Source organism: Gymnoscopelus microlampas (genome assembly GCF_963454915.1).
Source record: "Gymnoscopelus microlampas genome assembly, chromosome: 18".
Taxonomy (NCBI): domain Eukaryota; kingdom Metazoa; phylum Chordata; class Actinopteri; order Myctophiformes; family Myctophidae; genus Gymnoscopelus; species Gymnoscopelus microlampas.
The window spans coordinates 10,685,845-10,702,422 of record NC_139955.1 but is presented as its reverse complement, the minus strand read 5'-3'; the positions used below and the strand labels follow the sequence as shown (position 1 = coordinate 10,702,422).

General features: G+C 38.8%; 1 protein-coding gene across 1 annotated transcript; it reads left to right on the top strand.

Annotated features, from left to right (window-relative positions):
• Positions 1–2,769: 2,769 nt before the first annotated feature.
• On the top strand, positions 2,770–14,769 carry cab39l1 (calcium binding protein 39, like 1). The gene is made up of 9 exons (XM_084041628.1): positions 2,770–3,058; positions 3,844–3,983; positions 4,070–4,234; positions 4,677–4,795; positions 5,277–5,445; positions 5,880–5,939; positions 6,039–6,104; positions 6,581–6,724; positions 9,137–14,769. The coding sequence occupies exons 2-9, from the start codon at positions 3,867–3,869 to the stop codon at positions 9,326–9,328; spliced, it is 1,032 nt and encodes a 343-aa protein (XP_083897754.1). The 5' UTR covers positions 2,770–3,058; positions 3,844–3,866; the 3' UTR covers positions 9,329–14,769.
• Positions 14,770–16,578: the final 1,809 nt, after the last annotated feature.

Sequence of the window (16,578 nt, the reverse complement as noted above, 5' to 3'; positions counted from 1 at the left end):
TTTTTGACACCTCAATTTTCTGTGGCCTCAAATTTGCTATTGGCCCAGAAATGTTTTAATGGTCAAATGTCATGCACCATAATCATAGGCGGATTATGAGGCCCCTGGGGTATTGGGGTAACCGCCTTCCATTCCGACATCCCACTACTCCGACTACGTGGCCTGGACACCCTGGATGTAAAAGGCCCCCCCACCCCACCCCACCGGCAGGAACACTGACTTGCCGACGGCACCACTATAACTATTACTATTTTCACCTGGAACAGGATCTAGAGCATTGGTTCTCAAGTGGGGTCCGGGGACCCCCAGGGGTACTTGAGGGGGTTCCAGGGCAGCTAAATGATGGATAGTTAGGAACCAAATGTACCCTTATGAGTCTGTAACTCTGAGAGTGTACAAATGGAACCAAATGGACCCTAACGGGTCCATTTGGTTCCATTTGTACACTCTCAGAGTTAAATTAACAGTGATTTTACAATATGAATTGGAGTCTCAGAGATAGAGATGCCATTAAATGGGGTCCGTAGCCAAATGCATGTCAAACTGGGGGCCCTTGAAATTAAAATGGTTGAGAATAACTGCTAGAGCCGTAAAAAAATCTTCTCTTATGGGGGTTCCTGGCTTATCTTTTCAAATGGGGGTCCGCGGGCTAATAAGTGTCAATTTGGGGGTCCTTGACATGAAAAAGTTTGAGAACCACTGATCTACAGCACTAGTCTACACACACAACGCCACGTGCACCTGCATCTTAACAGGATTCGCAGTGCACATGCCCACAATAATTGACATGAATTACATAAAAGCCCTTTGACAAGAAATGCAAAGTTGGGGTGGGGTTGGTGAAACTAGGCCCTCTGTGTGGAGTTTGTATGTTCTCCCAGTGTCCCCTAGGGTAGGTACCCTCACAAAAACATGCAGTAATCATGGTATCTATACTGCCTCCCCCTGGTCAGCCTGGGCGCCTTATGGAGGGGAAAGGAACTGGTTGGAATAACGTGTTCCTTCCACGCGTTACGTCTAACCAGGGAACCTCCCCCTGTCAGGTGATAAGAAGCGGCTTGCGAGCTCTCATGCATTGAAGGAGGCATGAGCTCGGCTCTAAGCTCTCCCTCGGCTGGCAGAGGGAGTGTAGCGCCCAGGATTACTTCGAGAATTGACACTGGGTGAAAAATTAATGTACTAATAAAAATGTTTTATTAGTAAATTAGTAAAAGTAGGCTACAATATTTTCCTCTGAGATGTAGTGGAGTTGGAGTAGAAGTAAAAGTACCAAAAATGAGAAATACTCCAGTAAGTAAAAAATACCACAGACTTGTACAGTACTTACACTACTTTACACCACAGAATATACTTTAACTTTGAAGGCAAAATCAAACTACTTCCGGTTGTTTTGTGGCCACTTCTTGTTGACTTGATGCAGCAGCTCAGACTGCGTAGCTTTCGGGTGACGTTGCCAAAGGCTTTGCTCATGGTTTTGTGACTTTGTCCCACAAATACACATTTTTAAAACCCATTGAAACTATTTCTTTCTTTCTTTCTTTATTTTTTGTTCTACATTTAAAACATTATTTTCTAAGAGTTCAAGTACAAAGTACCTTTTTTGCAAAGTGGGAAATGTCAAATGCCACATTGAGGCAAGGCCCCCCAAGATAGGCCTGGGTAGGTTATTAAACGACTAATATTAATAGCCACATTTATATTTATGTAGTTACTTATAAGACATCTGGTCTTGCAGGGGCCCTGAATACTTTTTTTGTTGCTGTCTCGAACCACGACATAGACTACATGTTACATTTGTCAAATATTTGTAGGCTATATATTGCAAGTAATGCCTAATTGATGGTTTTACCCAAATGTGTGGATAATATGCAGGTCAAGGTTTTACATTTATTTTAAAGGCTTTTTAGACACATTCATTACCCTTCTCTTCTCACTTACTCCTACATATATGTAAGGGTTAGGGTGTTGCGGTTAAAATGACCCTGTGCGAAGTTTAAATCGAGGTTAAAATCAGTGGTGTAAAGTAACTAACTACATTTACTCAAGAGTGCTGTACTTAAGTAAAATTGAGATATCTTTACTTTTCAAATTTCAATTTAATACTTTTACTTCTATTCCACTACATCTCAGTGGCAAATATTGTACTTTTACTCCACTACAATTATTTGAAAACTTTAGTTACTAGTTACTTTGCAGATATAAATTATTATATCCTAAAACATACATTAACCTCTTTAGCCCTATTTTATACATGGGCTATATGAAAATAGCCAATCTACAAGCTACACGTCTTGCGATGTGACACGTTGTGAACTTGTAGATATGCTATTTTCAAACATTTAAGTACTTTTACATTTTGAACACAGGCCTTAGACTTGTAACAGAGTATTTTTATATTGTGGTATTGCTACTTTTACTTAGGTAAAATATCTGAGTACCTCTTCCACCACTGGTTAAAATTACCCCAAGCAAAGTTTAAATTTAGGTTAAAATTACCCCATGTGAAGTTCAAATCTAGGTTAAAATAAACCATGTAAAGTCTTAATCCAGGTTAAAATTACCCCATGTGAATTCCAAATTCAGGTTAAAATTACCCCATGTGAAGTCCAAATCCAGGTTAAAATTACCTCATGTGGAGTCCAAATCCAGGTTAAAATTACCCCATGTGAAATCCAAATTCAGGTTTAAATTACCCTATGTGAAGTCCAAATTTGGTTAAAATTACCCCATGTGAAATCCAAATTCAGGTTAAAATTACCCCATGTGGAGCTGGTGTAGAGACCAGAACAGGGAAATGAAGTTCTCTCTCAACACAACTTTAGCCAGTTAGCCAGTTTGTTGGCGACGGGACGAGTTGTTGTAGAGAGACTAATAACTCATCCGTTTGAGTACTTTATGTAAAAATTAAATCACATGTTTTTAAATTATTTAGTTATTATCGTGGTTGGGCGTTTCTCTCGGGGAGACGGCGGAGTTGTAAGTTGCAAGCTGACATTAGCATTAGCTAACCTTTAGCCACCAAGCCTCCTTCAAGTTCAACACGAACAGCTTCTCTTTGGTGAGTCTTTTAATGTCGACACTTTAATAAGATTTAACAGCAGACATTGTTGTTGTGCTTTTCCGCTACTGTTTACAGTTTGTTCCTAACGAACGAGCTCATACCTACGACGTTTATCTTAACTTAGTTTAGTTTGCTTGTTTCAGTAGCTAACTCTACAAGCACACAGTGAACTTTTTAATTAAATCAACATCACCATCAACCAATGCGTCCAATGTGGGTAAAAAGCAGAAAACCATTAGTAATAAAGGGGGAAATGGCTATTACATGCTATTCATTTACAGAATGTCAACTTGCTAATGGATAATAGTACATTGTTCGTATTTTTCAGTCGGGCCTATAAAGTTAAATGATATCAAATAGTTTTGTAATGTTTTTACTATGAAATAGTTATATTTAAAGTTCTCTCTCCATGTGCCTTGATGCTGCTTGTTTCATAATAAGAGCGTTTTAATTTTGCCTGGTTTGTTAACCTTAATATTAGATGAGAAGTCAATAATAAATACACAATTTAAGTATATATTTAGCAATGCTACTTTTGTAGTCAGAGGAAATACCTTGTTAATCTTAGTTATAGTGTAAGCTGGTTTAACAAACATTTATTATAGTAATATCATTAAGCTATTATCTAGCACTGCATTTCACATGGATAGAATCAACCTGATTCTGTGTGTATGCAAGTGCATGCTTGTCAGTCAGTTCCGGTCTTTAAAATGTCAGGAAGCTAGAATGGTTTAATTATATATTGCAGCTGACTCTTTCTCCTTGCTTTCGTCCTGGATTAGACTCTGTTTCCTCTGCCTCCATCATGCCTTTTCCTTTTGGAAAGTCTCAGAAGAGCCCAGCTGAAATAGTCAAGAGTTTGAAGGAGAATGTTGCGTACATGGAAAAGCTGGACGCTGCAGAGAGCAAAAAGTGTGAAAAGGTCAGTAATGATGATGACTTATGGCTAACAATGGCCTCTTAAACTCACTAATGGCCTCTGACACGGACTGTTTTTATTATCCGAAGGTTGCAGAGGAGGTTTCAAAGAACCTCTCTTCCCTGAAAGAGGTCTTGTGTGGGACAGGTGACAAGGAACCTCAAACCGAAGCGGTGGCTCAACTGGCACAGGAGCTGTACAACACCAACCTCCTAATAGCCCTGATTGCAAATCTGCAAAAGATTGATTTTGAGGTGGGGAGACTGTACAATTTTCCTGGGACAAAATTGTTATGCTTGTGAAAGTATTGATTTGTTTCTGGCGGTTCTTTGCAGGGTTATATGTGGGTGGGCGTGCATGTCTGATTGGGACGGCTTAACCCCTCGCACAATATTAGTTTTCGTGCAAATACAGTTTCTCAATGTCCAGTCCGGGGACCACCAGGGGTCCAAATTTTGGACCCTTTTGGCTCTGTAACTCTGAGAGGGTACAAATGGACCCTTAATGGGTCCATTTGGTTCCATTTGGACTCTCTGAGTTAAATTAACCCTGAGGATTTTACAGTGTAGATTGTGGTCCAGAGGTTAAATAGTAGTATTAAATTGAGGGGGGTATCTGTGGCTTAATGCATATCAAACTGGGGGTCCTTGAAATTAAAAGACTTGAGAATCACTGCTCTAGTAATCTGTTTCACAGGGAAAGAAAGATGTGGTGCATCTGTTCAGCAATATTGTGCGACGTCAGATCGGTACTCGCACCCCCACCGTAGAATACATCTCCTCACACCCCCAGATCCTCTTCATGCTTCTACAAGGGTATGTGCCTTCTGACACAAGTAATATTTATTGACTTCTTGGATGGATTACTTTGTTTGCACTGGATAGATCGGTAATGCGATGTAGAACTTCGGGTTGTATTGCTACAAGGGCGTGATATAAAGTCCAAAAATATTTGTATCTGTTGATTTTGTGCTGTGGGATTTAAGGTACCGGAAGTAGCGATTCCTTTCTCTTATTGTATGACAAAAAGTCTAAAAATAACAATTTTACCACAGAAGGCAAAGAGTGAATTCTGATTATATAAAAAGTCTTGATATGAAATTTCACCTACTGAAGTCATTGTTGCTCACGCTACACCAATATTGGTTATCGATTTTTATTGTGATTGAGAACTCCCATCAAGGGTTAGATAATATCGATCACGCCCAGCTGCCTACACAACCTGAAGGTTCTACCAAAGTTCAGCAGCACTTTAAAGTTATATGGGTCAGTCAGTATAACATATAATCTGCAACAGGTACGAGAGTGCAGAGGTGGCCCTCAACTGTGGGATGATGCTGAGAGAATGTCTGCGTCACGAGCCGTTGGCACGGACGGTGCTCTTCTCTGAAGAGTTCTACCGCTTCTTTGGTTACGTGGAGCTGTCAACGTTTGACATCGCCTCAGATGCTTTCGCTTCATTCAAGGTATTCCTCTTTCTCCAGCTTCATTCCATTTAGGGCTGGATGATATGAACAAAATCAAATGTCAGAATATTTGTTGACCGAATACCTCTATCGATATTGGGACGATATAATATTATAATTATGTATAGTTTTTACATACATTTTCAAAAATAGCAGGTCTACAGGCTCATAACACGTGTTGTGAGCTTGTATATCCAATATCTTCGCAAAGTTTGAATATTTGTAAAATATTGGTTGCTATGGTGCTTAAAAATCAAGAAAAGACAAACACTTATGCCATATTACAAAATGATCACGATATCCAAATCTCAGACAATATCACGATAATATTGATATAATATGTATCAATATTGCCCAGCCCTAATTCCACTTTCCACTGGCAGATCCAATGTAACTGATTTCAGCTCTAACTGGCTTCTGTTCTGCATTATAAGGATCTTCTCACAAGACACAAGATTATGTGTGCAGATTTCCTGGAGACCAACTACGACAGGGTGAGCGATCTATTATAGATGTGAAGATAAAACATAGAAGCTTATACATTACAACATTGGTAAAAAGAAACTTTGCGTCTTTGTGTACATTTGTTTCAGGTCTTAACAGAATATGAGAAGCTCCTGCATTCTGACAACTATGTCACCAAGCGACAGTCTCTGAAGGTACGAGTCATGCTGTGTCTAAATAAAAGAAACTCTAATATTAGATCCTGTAGGAATTCTGAATTAACTCCTAATCAGTACTCGTACTTCATAGGGTAAATCTTCCTTCACTTGTCCTGTTTCCATTGGCCAGTTGTAATGCCTTTGAAATGCGTTACCAAGCAAGTCTACGGTGTTCAAATTGGTTGCCAACCTAACCTTGCACATGCACAGATGCTAAAACATCTTGTTAATTTCTATGATTTGGAAACCGATTTTAACGCGGATAATGTATTGTTATCGGGGTAAAATATTGTACGTCCTGTGGATACATCGATTTGATTTTGACGTGTTTTATAAGTGAGTTTAATGCGTAGCTAACAACATCAATGTGACATGATGCTACACAGGTCTGGAGTCAAACTGATGAATGTGGTCAGCATCACGTTAGCTGGTTGAGTCATACCAGCATGTAAACCAAGCTGCATATCTTTCAGCTGCTCGGAGAGCTTCTGCTGGACAGACACAACTTCACAGTGATGACCAGGTACATCAGCAGAGCAGAGAACCTCAAACTCATGATGAATCTACTCCGAGACAACAGCCGGAACATCCAGTTTGAAGCCTTCCACGTTTTCAAGGTGGGTAAGGGTGTGATCATATGACAGTTTTTAACCTTTTGAACCATAGCCTGCCTACTCTGGGGCGAAGGTCTGGAAAAAATGACAGATCGACAAGCTCAAAACGCGTGTTGTGAGCTTGTAGATCAGCTATTTTTGCCAAAAATATTTATGTATAGGGAAAAGATAAGTTGGTCTAGTATAAACCCTGGGGTGGACTCAGGTCAACTAAGTACTGTATATAGGGTTTTCACAGATTAGACTAAAATTACTTGGTGGTTAATAGAGGATTTTGATTGCAAAAACATTTGAATTACTTTTATCACTTGTAATTTGGATTGAGAAAGTACGGTAGGCTGTAATCTTTATTCTGTATTATTTAGGGGTAAATGCTTATGAAATGCTGTCCCTGTACAGCCCTTCATCATCTTATTTCCTCTTCTCGAATCGGAAGAAGCTCTCTCAGCATCATGACAGAAAAGTGGGCAAAAAATGTGCGCGTCTGCCTTGGTGTAATTTTTCCATCACTGCCAATCAGTGCAGGGGCCAATAGATACCTGTGACATTTGACCCAGGAATTCATGCTGATCGTGACCTTTCCCACGAAAGACAAACACCAGATGTTAGTGTATTTTGTGTCCATTAGGAAAGGGGCTTTTAGTGTATTTCTATCCTTTTCAGTAGAAAAATATGAACTGCATGTATAATCAAGTTCATTCACCTGTTTTGGTGGATTTGAAGACACCTGTGGTGTCTGGTGGACACACGGAATGTGGTTTCAAGAGTTACATTGGTAATGAAGCATGTAGCATTGACGCTATACCCCCAAACAAACCAGCATGCTAGACTGGGAGGCATCAGGTGTTTTATTTACATGATAAACCAGCGGTAGACGCAAGCACCAGTGGAAACTTCCATATAGAGGAGTGTTTACAGAATGCAATTACAACGAATGGATATCGCTCAAACAATGGCAATGAGAAAAGGTATCAAGTGTTATTTTTTCACTCGGATAAACGAAAGGGGCAACAAATAAGGATGGCAACTGGCATAAACACCTATAAAGAAGCAAAACAGAAATAACGAGAGCTATGGTCAAAGCTGAAGGAAGCGAACGAAAACGGCAGCATGAAGCAAAACGCAATGTGCGTGACAACTGGTACAACAAGTACATCAGATAACAGGGGTATTGCACAGCGGGTGGGGCATGAATTCCTCACTTGCATCATTCCCAACATACATGGCCCAGAGTCGTCGGCGCTGGTCTAATTATTGTTAATTAGCCACAAAGTGATTGATCAACTATTGTAATGAGGCTGTCAGTGTGATATACACTGTATCATCGTCAAATTACAAAACAAGACCACAAAACTTAATTGCATCTCTAACTTAATATCTGACATATTATGATGGAATTTAGTGGTCACTGGTCACACATTAAAGGTAAAGATTGGCGATGAGCCATGTGGCTCCACTATGCCCACATCTACAGACTAAATTAATCATTAGGTTTAGGGTTAAGCTTGATTGTTCTGATTAACCACTTAAGTCCTACTTCATTGTACAACAGTGTCATGCAAATATATAGCGAAAATAGCCCATCTACTAGCCAACAACGCGTCACACCGACGCGTTGTGAGCTTGTAGCTTGTACTTTTCAAAAAAGATAACTGTTGCACCCTTATTATTGTCTCGGGACAGCCGAAGGCCGGAGACTATTTTTGCTCCTGTGTGTCTGTGTGTGACAGTGTGCATGTCAGTATGTCTGTAAACGTCTCATCTCTGGCACCTCAGGACCGATCGGTGTGAAACTTTGCATGCACACTCTCAGGAGGCCAAGAAGAACCTCCATCCCATTTTTTTTTCAATTTGGCCTCATGGTGGCTCCATGCCAAACTACACGCCCATTTCCGCCTGACAAGATTTTCCGCCATTTTGTGTTTTCTTCAAAACACACTGTGCTCACATGATCAAGATGTAACTGTCAGATTTTTCAGATTCCATTCCGATTGGCTACGATTGGCTTTCAAAGTTTACAGGAGCGATGAACACTGCATTTGCTTGCTGTGAGACGTGGCACACAAACTCCCAGTAGGTAGGCCATGGAGAACCGCAGCCCAAACTTTTCCGTAGGTTGTACAATCTTATTTTTAGTTTTTGTAGAACTCTGCTTATAGGCCAAATTAGTCTTTTCTGCCATTTTGTCTGTTATTCAAAACACACTTTTTGCTGCTACTCCTACAGATTTTGTCCAAAACTCACAGAAATCATTGTACATTATCTCTGGAGTCATGATCAAGATGTATCAGTCAGATTGACTGACTTCCAAAGTTTGTGGGCCGACCCGGCATGGCAGAGACCTGTACCCTGAGGAATGCACTTTTCTAGTTATTATTATTATTATTACAGTATTATCTCTCTCAACTCCTGCAGGTATTTGTGGCAAACCCCAATAAGACCCAGCCTGTGCTAGACATCCTGCTGAAGAACCAGACCAAGTTGGTGGAATTCCTGAGCCACTTCCAGACGGATCGGTCTGAAGACGAGCAGTTCTGCGATGAGAAGAACTACCTGATCAAGCAGATCCGTGACCTGAAGCGGCCCACAGCGCCAGAGGAGGCCTAAAGGTCACGCGGGTCACTGCTTCGTCAGGTAGAGAGTTCTAGAGCCTCCAGAGAGCTTCCACTAGCATCCTCGTATTACTTCGAATCTAGTAAAAAAACAAAACTTAAAAAAAACTTCCATTTTTTTCTTGGTGTGGAAGTGAAGGGGATTTCTTGTGGGGAAGCAATTAAGCCTGATTTATGCTTCATCGTATGACGGAGTATGAATTAAGCATTAGTGGGCCAAACACTGTTATTTAATCCGTTGTGCTTCTGTAGTGAAATGAGAATAGTCATAGCTTTTTATGTGGGATATCATGTAAACTGTTATCCCTAGATAAGCAGGTTTCTGATACATTATTTACCACCCAAAAAACCCCAGCAGGGACTCCTTAAGTGGACCGACAAGCCTTTTTCAGAAAGATGTCAATATTTTAGAGAGAAGAAAAAATATATTATTTTGCTATAGTAGTTTTATGGTTAACAGTTTGAAATGTAACTCTTTTTTTTCCTAACTAATTCCATAGCACTGGTTTGTCACCTTACTAACCGTATTCACAGTACACGTGGGCATTTTGCTCAAGCAAAATGGCCGCCGTGTGAATATGGTCAATTGTAAGTTATTCTGACTTTCCTGGACATTAGTCATCTTTATTATCGTCACTGTTGAGCCGAAACCTTGTACATCCAAAATCGTTAACATTTCCAGTAAATGGAAAAAATAACCTGTGTTCCAATGGATCCAATGCAGTTATTGTTTAGTCACAAGCTCTTAATACTTTTCATTAGTTAAATATTTATAAACCCCACACAGACTTAACTGCTTTCACCCTGGTGTCCCTTTTGGGCATGACATTATCCGTAGTCGAAAAATGTCAATGCGAAGCATTGTGAGCTTGTAGGTCGGCTATTATGCGTACAACATTGGGCATCAATTTATGAAAAAACTTAAAAAGATGAAATATGGAGACACAAGGTTTCTGCATGACAGCAACGATATGACCGTAGTACAATTAGTTTAGCCAGGTTAGCTGATGGTAATGTTTGCTGGTTAAGGTGGTTAGCAGTCCTTTGGTGTGTATGTAAAGGTGACTGTGATTGTTCCAGAGGTTATTAGTGATCCTGTTGTAGCTGTGATACATTTGCTGTGACAGGAAGAGAAGAGCAATCAATGAACGGCTGGGTTTTATTTGTACTGCGACCAGACAGCTGCACTGGACGGAAATAGCAGCGCGGCATCAGATACCGCTGCAGGGTGTCATAGCTCGCTCGCCGTAACGCGGCATATTCTGATTGATCCTGCACGCCATAGCACGGCCACGCGGCATATTCTGATTGATCCGATTGGAAACGCTTCATTTTATCCACACATAGTACCGCGTCTCAATTTGAAAAGATGGTTCTAAAAGCGGTTTCATACTGGGAACCATATTTTGAAGTCAGATTAGAATTAAAATATATATTAATAATATATTCTATTAAATTCATATGTGATACCTGTCAAAACCTTTTTTGCCACCCACTTTTGGGTTCCCAGCCGTCTGGTTGAGAAACACTGTTATAATAATAAGCATCTTTCGAGATGAATAACAACAACGCACTGCAGATTGTTACATTTCTTTTATTTTTTTGTTGGTCTGTTATATACAGTAGGGTAGGCCATCTCAGACACTGCTAAATACCAGACGACTTTCTCACATTCTCAAAGTAACAGCCTGAAATATGAAACAGAAAGTAGTCTGGCTGTCGGATGATTTTGTTTTGGAGTTGATTTCACTTCTCGTCTGTCGGTTGAACAGCAGGATTCCAGTGAGAACAGCAGCACGTTGCCTTACTTGTCACTGTCACTTCAAATCCATGTGACAGATTTCAAGAACTATGTTGTCTGTTTGCACAGTTTTCTAGTATATACCTCATGGGCTTTTTGAGTTTGTAAGTGCTGTGTATTGTTTAGTTTTCTTTCCTTGACAGAATATATTTGGGGATCGCGTGGTGGTTGGTATGCATGCCTGTATTTAATGTTTGTGTTCTAACTTCAACAGGGATGGGGACCTGGTTTTCACTCTGGAAAACTAGACTTTTAACTAAATGTTTTTTTTTTGGTGCCGTCAATGTTATGCCTGATTTATACTTGGTTGCGTGTCGTGTCTCGCACCAGAACTACTGTACAAACTCAGTGTATTTTTGGTTTAAAGACAATACATGCAACTAGTGATAAATCAGGCCTTAATTCATAATGAATTACAGCATGGCACCCTTTTATAAATGAATGTTGCCTTACTTAGAGAAAGTAGATTGTAATGATCCTGTGAAATTCCAAAGTCAACATGAGAGCAGAAAATATGCATTTCAAGCCCCAATTGTAGCACTGGTTTCTCAGAGCCAGTTGAAACAGTTGGGGAAAAATAGCCCAATGAAATATAATTACAATACACTTTTAACCACTTTCACCCTGGTTTCCTTATTTTGGCCATGTCATTATAGGCGAAAATTTGCAAATAATTAAATCTTTGAAAGAAAATTTAACATTTTCAGAAACACGCATTACGATGTGTTGTGAGCTTGTAAATCGGCTATATGCGCTAGTCATTCTACAATGGTATAGGGATGAAGTGGTTAAATGTGACACCATGGTTTTCATGCTTGCCAATACATGTTGGATATGGGGATAAACTTGACTGAATTTAAAATAACCGATGTTACAGTTTGGTTTTTATTTAACCCTTTGTCATGAAACCAAATATCCACAAACTTGTTTTCAGGTTTTTTTTCCTTGCTCCATGGAACCATTTGGGATCCCTTTTTATAGTGTTGGTACCTAACAACATGTTTATGAAACTGTTTTGAGACTGAACTTCATGTCCAAACACAATATATTAATTATTTCTCAAAACAATCCCTGAAATAATGCTTCAAGAAATGTGACTTATTTTGAATTGTTAACAGATACTGTGAAATCGTCTAAATAATACAATGAACTTAACCACTTAAACCAGGGTCCCGCATGGCTCTATACTAGATCCTGTAGTATTTCCCTCTACACCAAATCTTTTGGGAAAATAGCCAATGTACAAGCTCACAGCGCTTGGAGTTTGGCTATTCCCGCCAAATATTCACTCCAGAATAGGGGGCGCTAGGGTTCAAGTGGTTAAACGCGGATGCATGCTGGTCAACATGTCCACCACCCCTCCTCCACTCAGCTAGCTAGTTTTCTCACCAATTATTAGGTGAAATTCAAATTTTACTTAATTCTGAAAACATTTTCTCAAGCAGTAGTGATGTGCATGATGTAATAATATTTATATTCTATAGAAATAATTTGTTGGATCAGTAATTATAGATGACCAGGGTTGTTTTGAGAAATGGTTCAGCCTAATAAAATGTCAATCAAGTATCAGTGTCAATACAAACTTGTCTTTTAAATTTGGGTCCACCCATCATGTGTGTGCACTGTGAAAGTTCCCCCACTGAGTAGGATCCATCACGTACAGTAATGCTTAATTTAGACACTGTCATACGCCGGCTCACAACGCATTGCAGAGCAATGCATTGTGAGCTTGTAGATTTTCCGGTGCCGCGCGACCAAGTATAAGGCATTAACTCTTAACCCGCTTGTCTGGTAAAGTCAAGCCTTAGATTAATAATAGATAATAAAGTTATTTTAAGAAGTATTTGAATTGGTCACACTAGCAGAAAACATGCTCAGAGGCATCCTCCATAAGGGTCTCGGATATTTCATAAAACCTAACCTTAGTCTCAATCTGTGATTTTCTGGCAATTTAATTCGCATTCATTTAAATGCTGTTTTTGTAATGAGGACAGCCACACAGAACACAAATATTATGTGGCAATAAAGCAACGTAATTATTGTTTCGAAACAAGGTAGATTTTTCACCACAAATGAAACCACCAAATTTATGAATGAGGCATCAACAAATTAATAGTCTGATGTTAAATATTCGTAATAGACTCATTTTCAGATTGTTTATTCATCACACTCCCAGTGCGTAAGGACCTTAAAGCGCAAATCATGAAACCTCTCCACTCTCAGTATAAAGCCTTATTTATAGAAATGTTTTCACTGTATTTTTTTCATCCTGCCTTAAGCCTGAGGGGGAGGAGAGTTGTGCAGTTGAACTGTGTTTCACACTGTTCCACAATTTGCAGATTGGGACTTGGCCTAATGAAACGTTAAAGTTATGAGATTTTTTGTAATACAGTTCTTTGCTTTAATTTTTAATGCTAATTTATAAAACATCGTACAACGGTGGCACGTGTTGAAAATAGCCGATCAACACCACCGTACGATGGAAGTAGAGCCTGACCGATGCCCGGTCTTTGGATCCAATGTCAATCACGTTTTTGGAGAGTCCTAGACCACCGATTATCGATGATTTGACCGATATTCTTTGCAAAATTGTTGCATTCATTCTGAAAAACTTTCATTTCTTTAAAATGGCAATTTCAGAACATTTCACTTACAAGCAGACAAGTAAATGTAAAATACACACATTTTAATGTGAGCTTTATTTTATTCAACCCTGTTCCAAAACATTCTGTGAAATAGCCCATCTAGCTTGTTAGTAGATCTGATATTTTTGAAAACTCTGAAAATGTTGACATATGTAGACCCAGGATAGGGATGCCAGATTGAAAGTGGTTAAAAGCCCATCAACTGCATAATTGCCCATACTGTAAGTACAGTAAAATGATTCCGATATATCGGTCTGGCTCTTCTACAATATCATGCTTAATTCCCTGGGGGGGACTGGTGGCACACGTTGGTTTAGCCGCTCTAAGATGACATTTGATATGTCTGTATAACCCTACCTCTGGTGACGGATACAATATATAATACAGTGGCAACTTCAGATTAATTATAGGAGTACTTCACCCCCAAAAGTACTTTTGTTTTTATCAATAACCCACCCCATGAAGCTTTGCATTCATGGAGAGTTTTTTTAGTTTTTGACACATTCCTGAAATAAGAGTCTAAAAATTGAGAGAATATGAATTGAAGAAAAAATGGGCCCAAGCTTAACGGCAGAAAAATAATATCAAAACAACTTGTAATCCAAGTGTTCAAAGTAAACTTTGAACAACCTAATTTATATGGTTTTGCTGCTCTGACCCCAATCTTCTTAAATTCATCAAACTTGTTTTCGATTCTTCATTCAGGAATGTGACAAGATGACAAAATATAACAAAATACTCATTTTGGGGGTGACTTACTAAATGTTGAGATCAAGACTTAAAAGTTGGTGGTTGAGAGGAATTTCTGTTTGAACTTTAAATGTTGTGCTTTAAAAAATTCACCCTTGCTGTCTTTTTTTTCCTCCATAATAACCTGAATACCCCACATTTCCTTTATTTACTGTGGGAGAGAATTATACGTGTACAAAGCTTTATTTTAAAAAGGTAAACGTGTGAAAGCATACATGAAATAAAATTTTATGGGAAGAATTGTTTTTGTGGTTAATCCTTTCAGATCTAAGCTAGACCAGCTAGTCAAGGGAGGGGCAGGGCAGAGATAACAAGTTAGACCACCTCCAACACACGGCAGATGTACTAGTTATATTGTGTTAACATACCGTACCACACATATTGGCCTCCTGATTTATGAACATAGTCTGACTTGATCATATATTTACCATAGAGGTTTAGTTATGTCATTATTTCAAAGGATATGTCTGTCCTTTAAACTTGAGCTTAAGCTGTTGATGCTTATTTGAACTGATACGGAACAAAGCTTCTAGTTAGTGCTGATAATATATAGGCCAGCTCTGATCTATAAATAGAATGTATTATTTAAAAACATCTATTGATTCATCTGTTGAGTTCTCATACGGATTGGCATAGAAGTGACATTTCTGTAAAAATAAATGTTTTCCTCCCTGGCCAAATCTTCCTTATAGATCTGCTACTTTTAATACTTTTGTGTGAGGCTTTAGTATGATCATGTAGGGCATTCATCCTTCATTCATCCTTTTTTCTTTCTCTGGTTAATCTATTAAGACCGGAAAAGCATCTGAGTCATTTTAAGATTCCTTAAAAATATATATACAAGCTCATAACGTGCCGCACTATGAGCTTGTAGATCTGCTATTTTTGAAAAATCGTGAAAATGTGTGCAAATCTTTGAATATATATAAAACATTTTAATACAAATCTTTCTAAGGGGTCTCTGGAACAAAATATTTTGAGATGGGGGGGGGGGGGGGTCTGCGGCCAAATACATATGATTTTGGGTGGTCCTTGACATGAAACAGTTTGATAACCCCTGATTATAGGAACATACTTTTTTTTTCTAAAAAACTTATGGATTTAGAAGATATTTGTAGAACCCCCAGAAGCAAAGATTTGAGTTACAAATGTTTGCTTGAAAAAACTATATGTTCAAAGATTAACACAAATTTTCATGATTTTCCAAAAAGTAGCAGATATACAAGCACTATATGAGCTTGTAGATCTGCTATTTTTGAATAACCAAAGTATAAGATAATGGTTAAAGTGGTTCAAATCTAAAATGACAGATGCGTTCCCGGTCTTAATGGGTTCCGATAATCATCTTAAAGATTTTTTTATTCAAGATGTACAATAGTGGTTCTCAAAAATTCTTATGTCAAGGACCCCCATATTGATATGCACGGTATTTTTTATTTTGAAAGGATTTTGTGTCAGTGATGAAACCCCATAAGAGAAGATTTGTGTATTCTTCAACTGTGTATAGTATATAGACAGTTGTAGAATTATGTACTACAGTAAATTGAATCTAACAACAAAAACTGTTTAGTCTCTTAGTAGGTATAGGGAGATAACAGTGGACAGAGTGTGAAACTTATGATCTGAATTAGTCATTCATTCCCAGGGGGATAACTTCTAGTCAGTGAAATTAGACTGTTCCTCATTTTGCTCGGACCACTTGGAACTTCCTGAAGAACCACTGTGGTAGTGTTAATACAATCTAACTAAATTTCGAACATTTGCTACTAAAAGAAATTATAACAAACTAGAAAAAGTGCTCCTCGGAGAACAGTTCTCCGCCAGGTCAGGTAGGTTATTGTGGGCCAGCAATGTTGATGGAATATGAAGAATCAGACAGAACCATCTTGATCACATGATTATAGAGATAATGTGTACCGATTTGTGTGATGTTTGGACAACATCTGTAGGAGTAATATAAAAAAATGTCTTTCGCAAAAATCGGCCTCCTGGTGGCGCTATTATAGGGCAATGTCAAAAGGGTGACATTTGTTCCTCAACGTAGTGCGA

Coding starts and splice junctions, on each gene's coding strand:
- cab39l1 (XM_084041628.1), top strand. CDS start 3,867: ATGCCTTTTCCTTTTGGAAAGTCTCAGAAGAGCCCAGCTGAAATAGTC. Junction 4,235..4,676: donor TGCAAAAGATTGATTTTGAG/GTGGGGAGACTG, acceptor TCTGTTTCACAG/GGAAAGAAAGATGTGGTGCA. Junction 5,940..6,038: donor TGGAGACCAACTACGACAGG/GTGAGCGATCTA, acceptor CATTTGTTTCAG/GTCTTAACAGAATATGAGAA.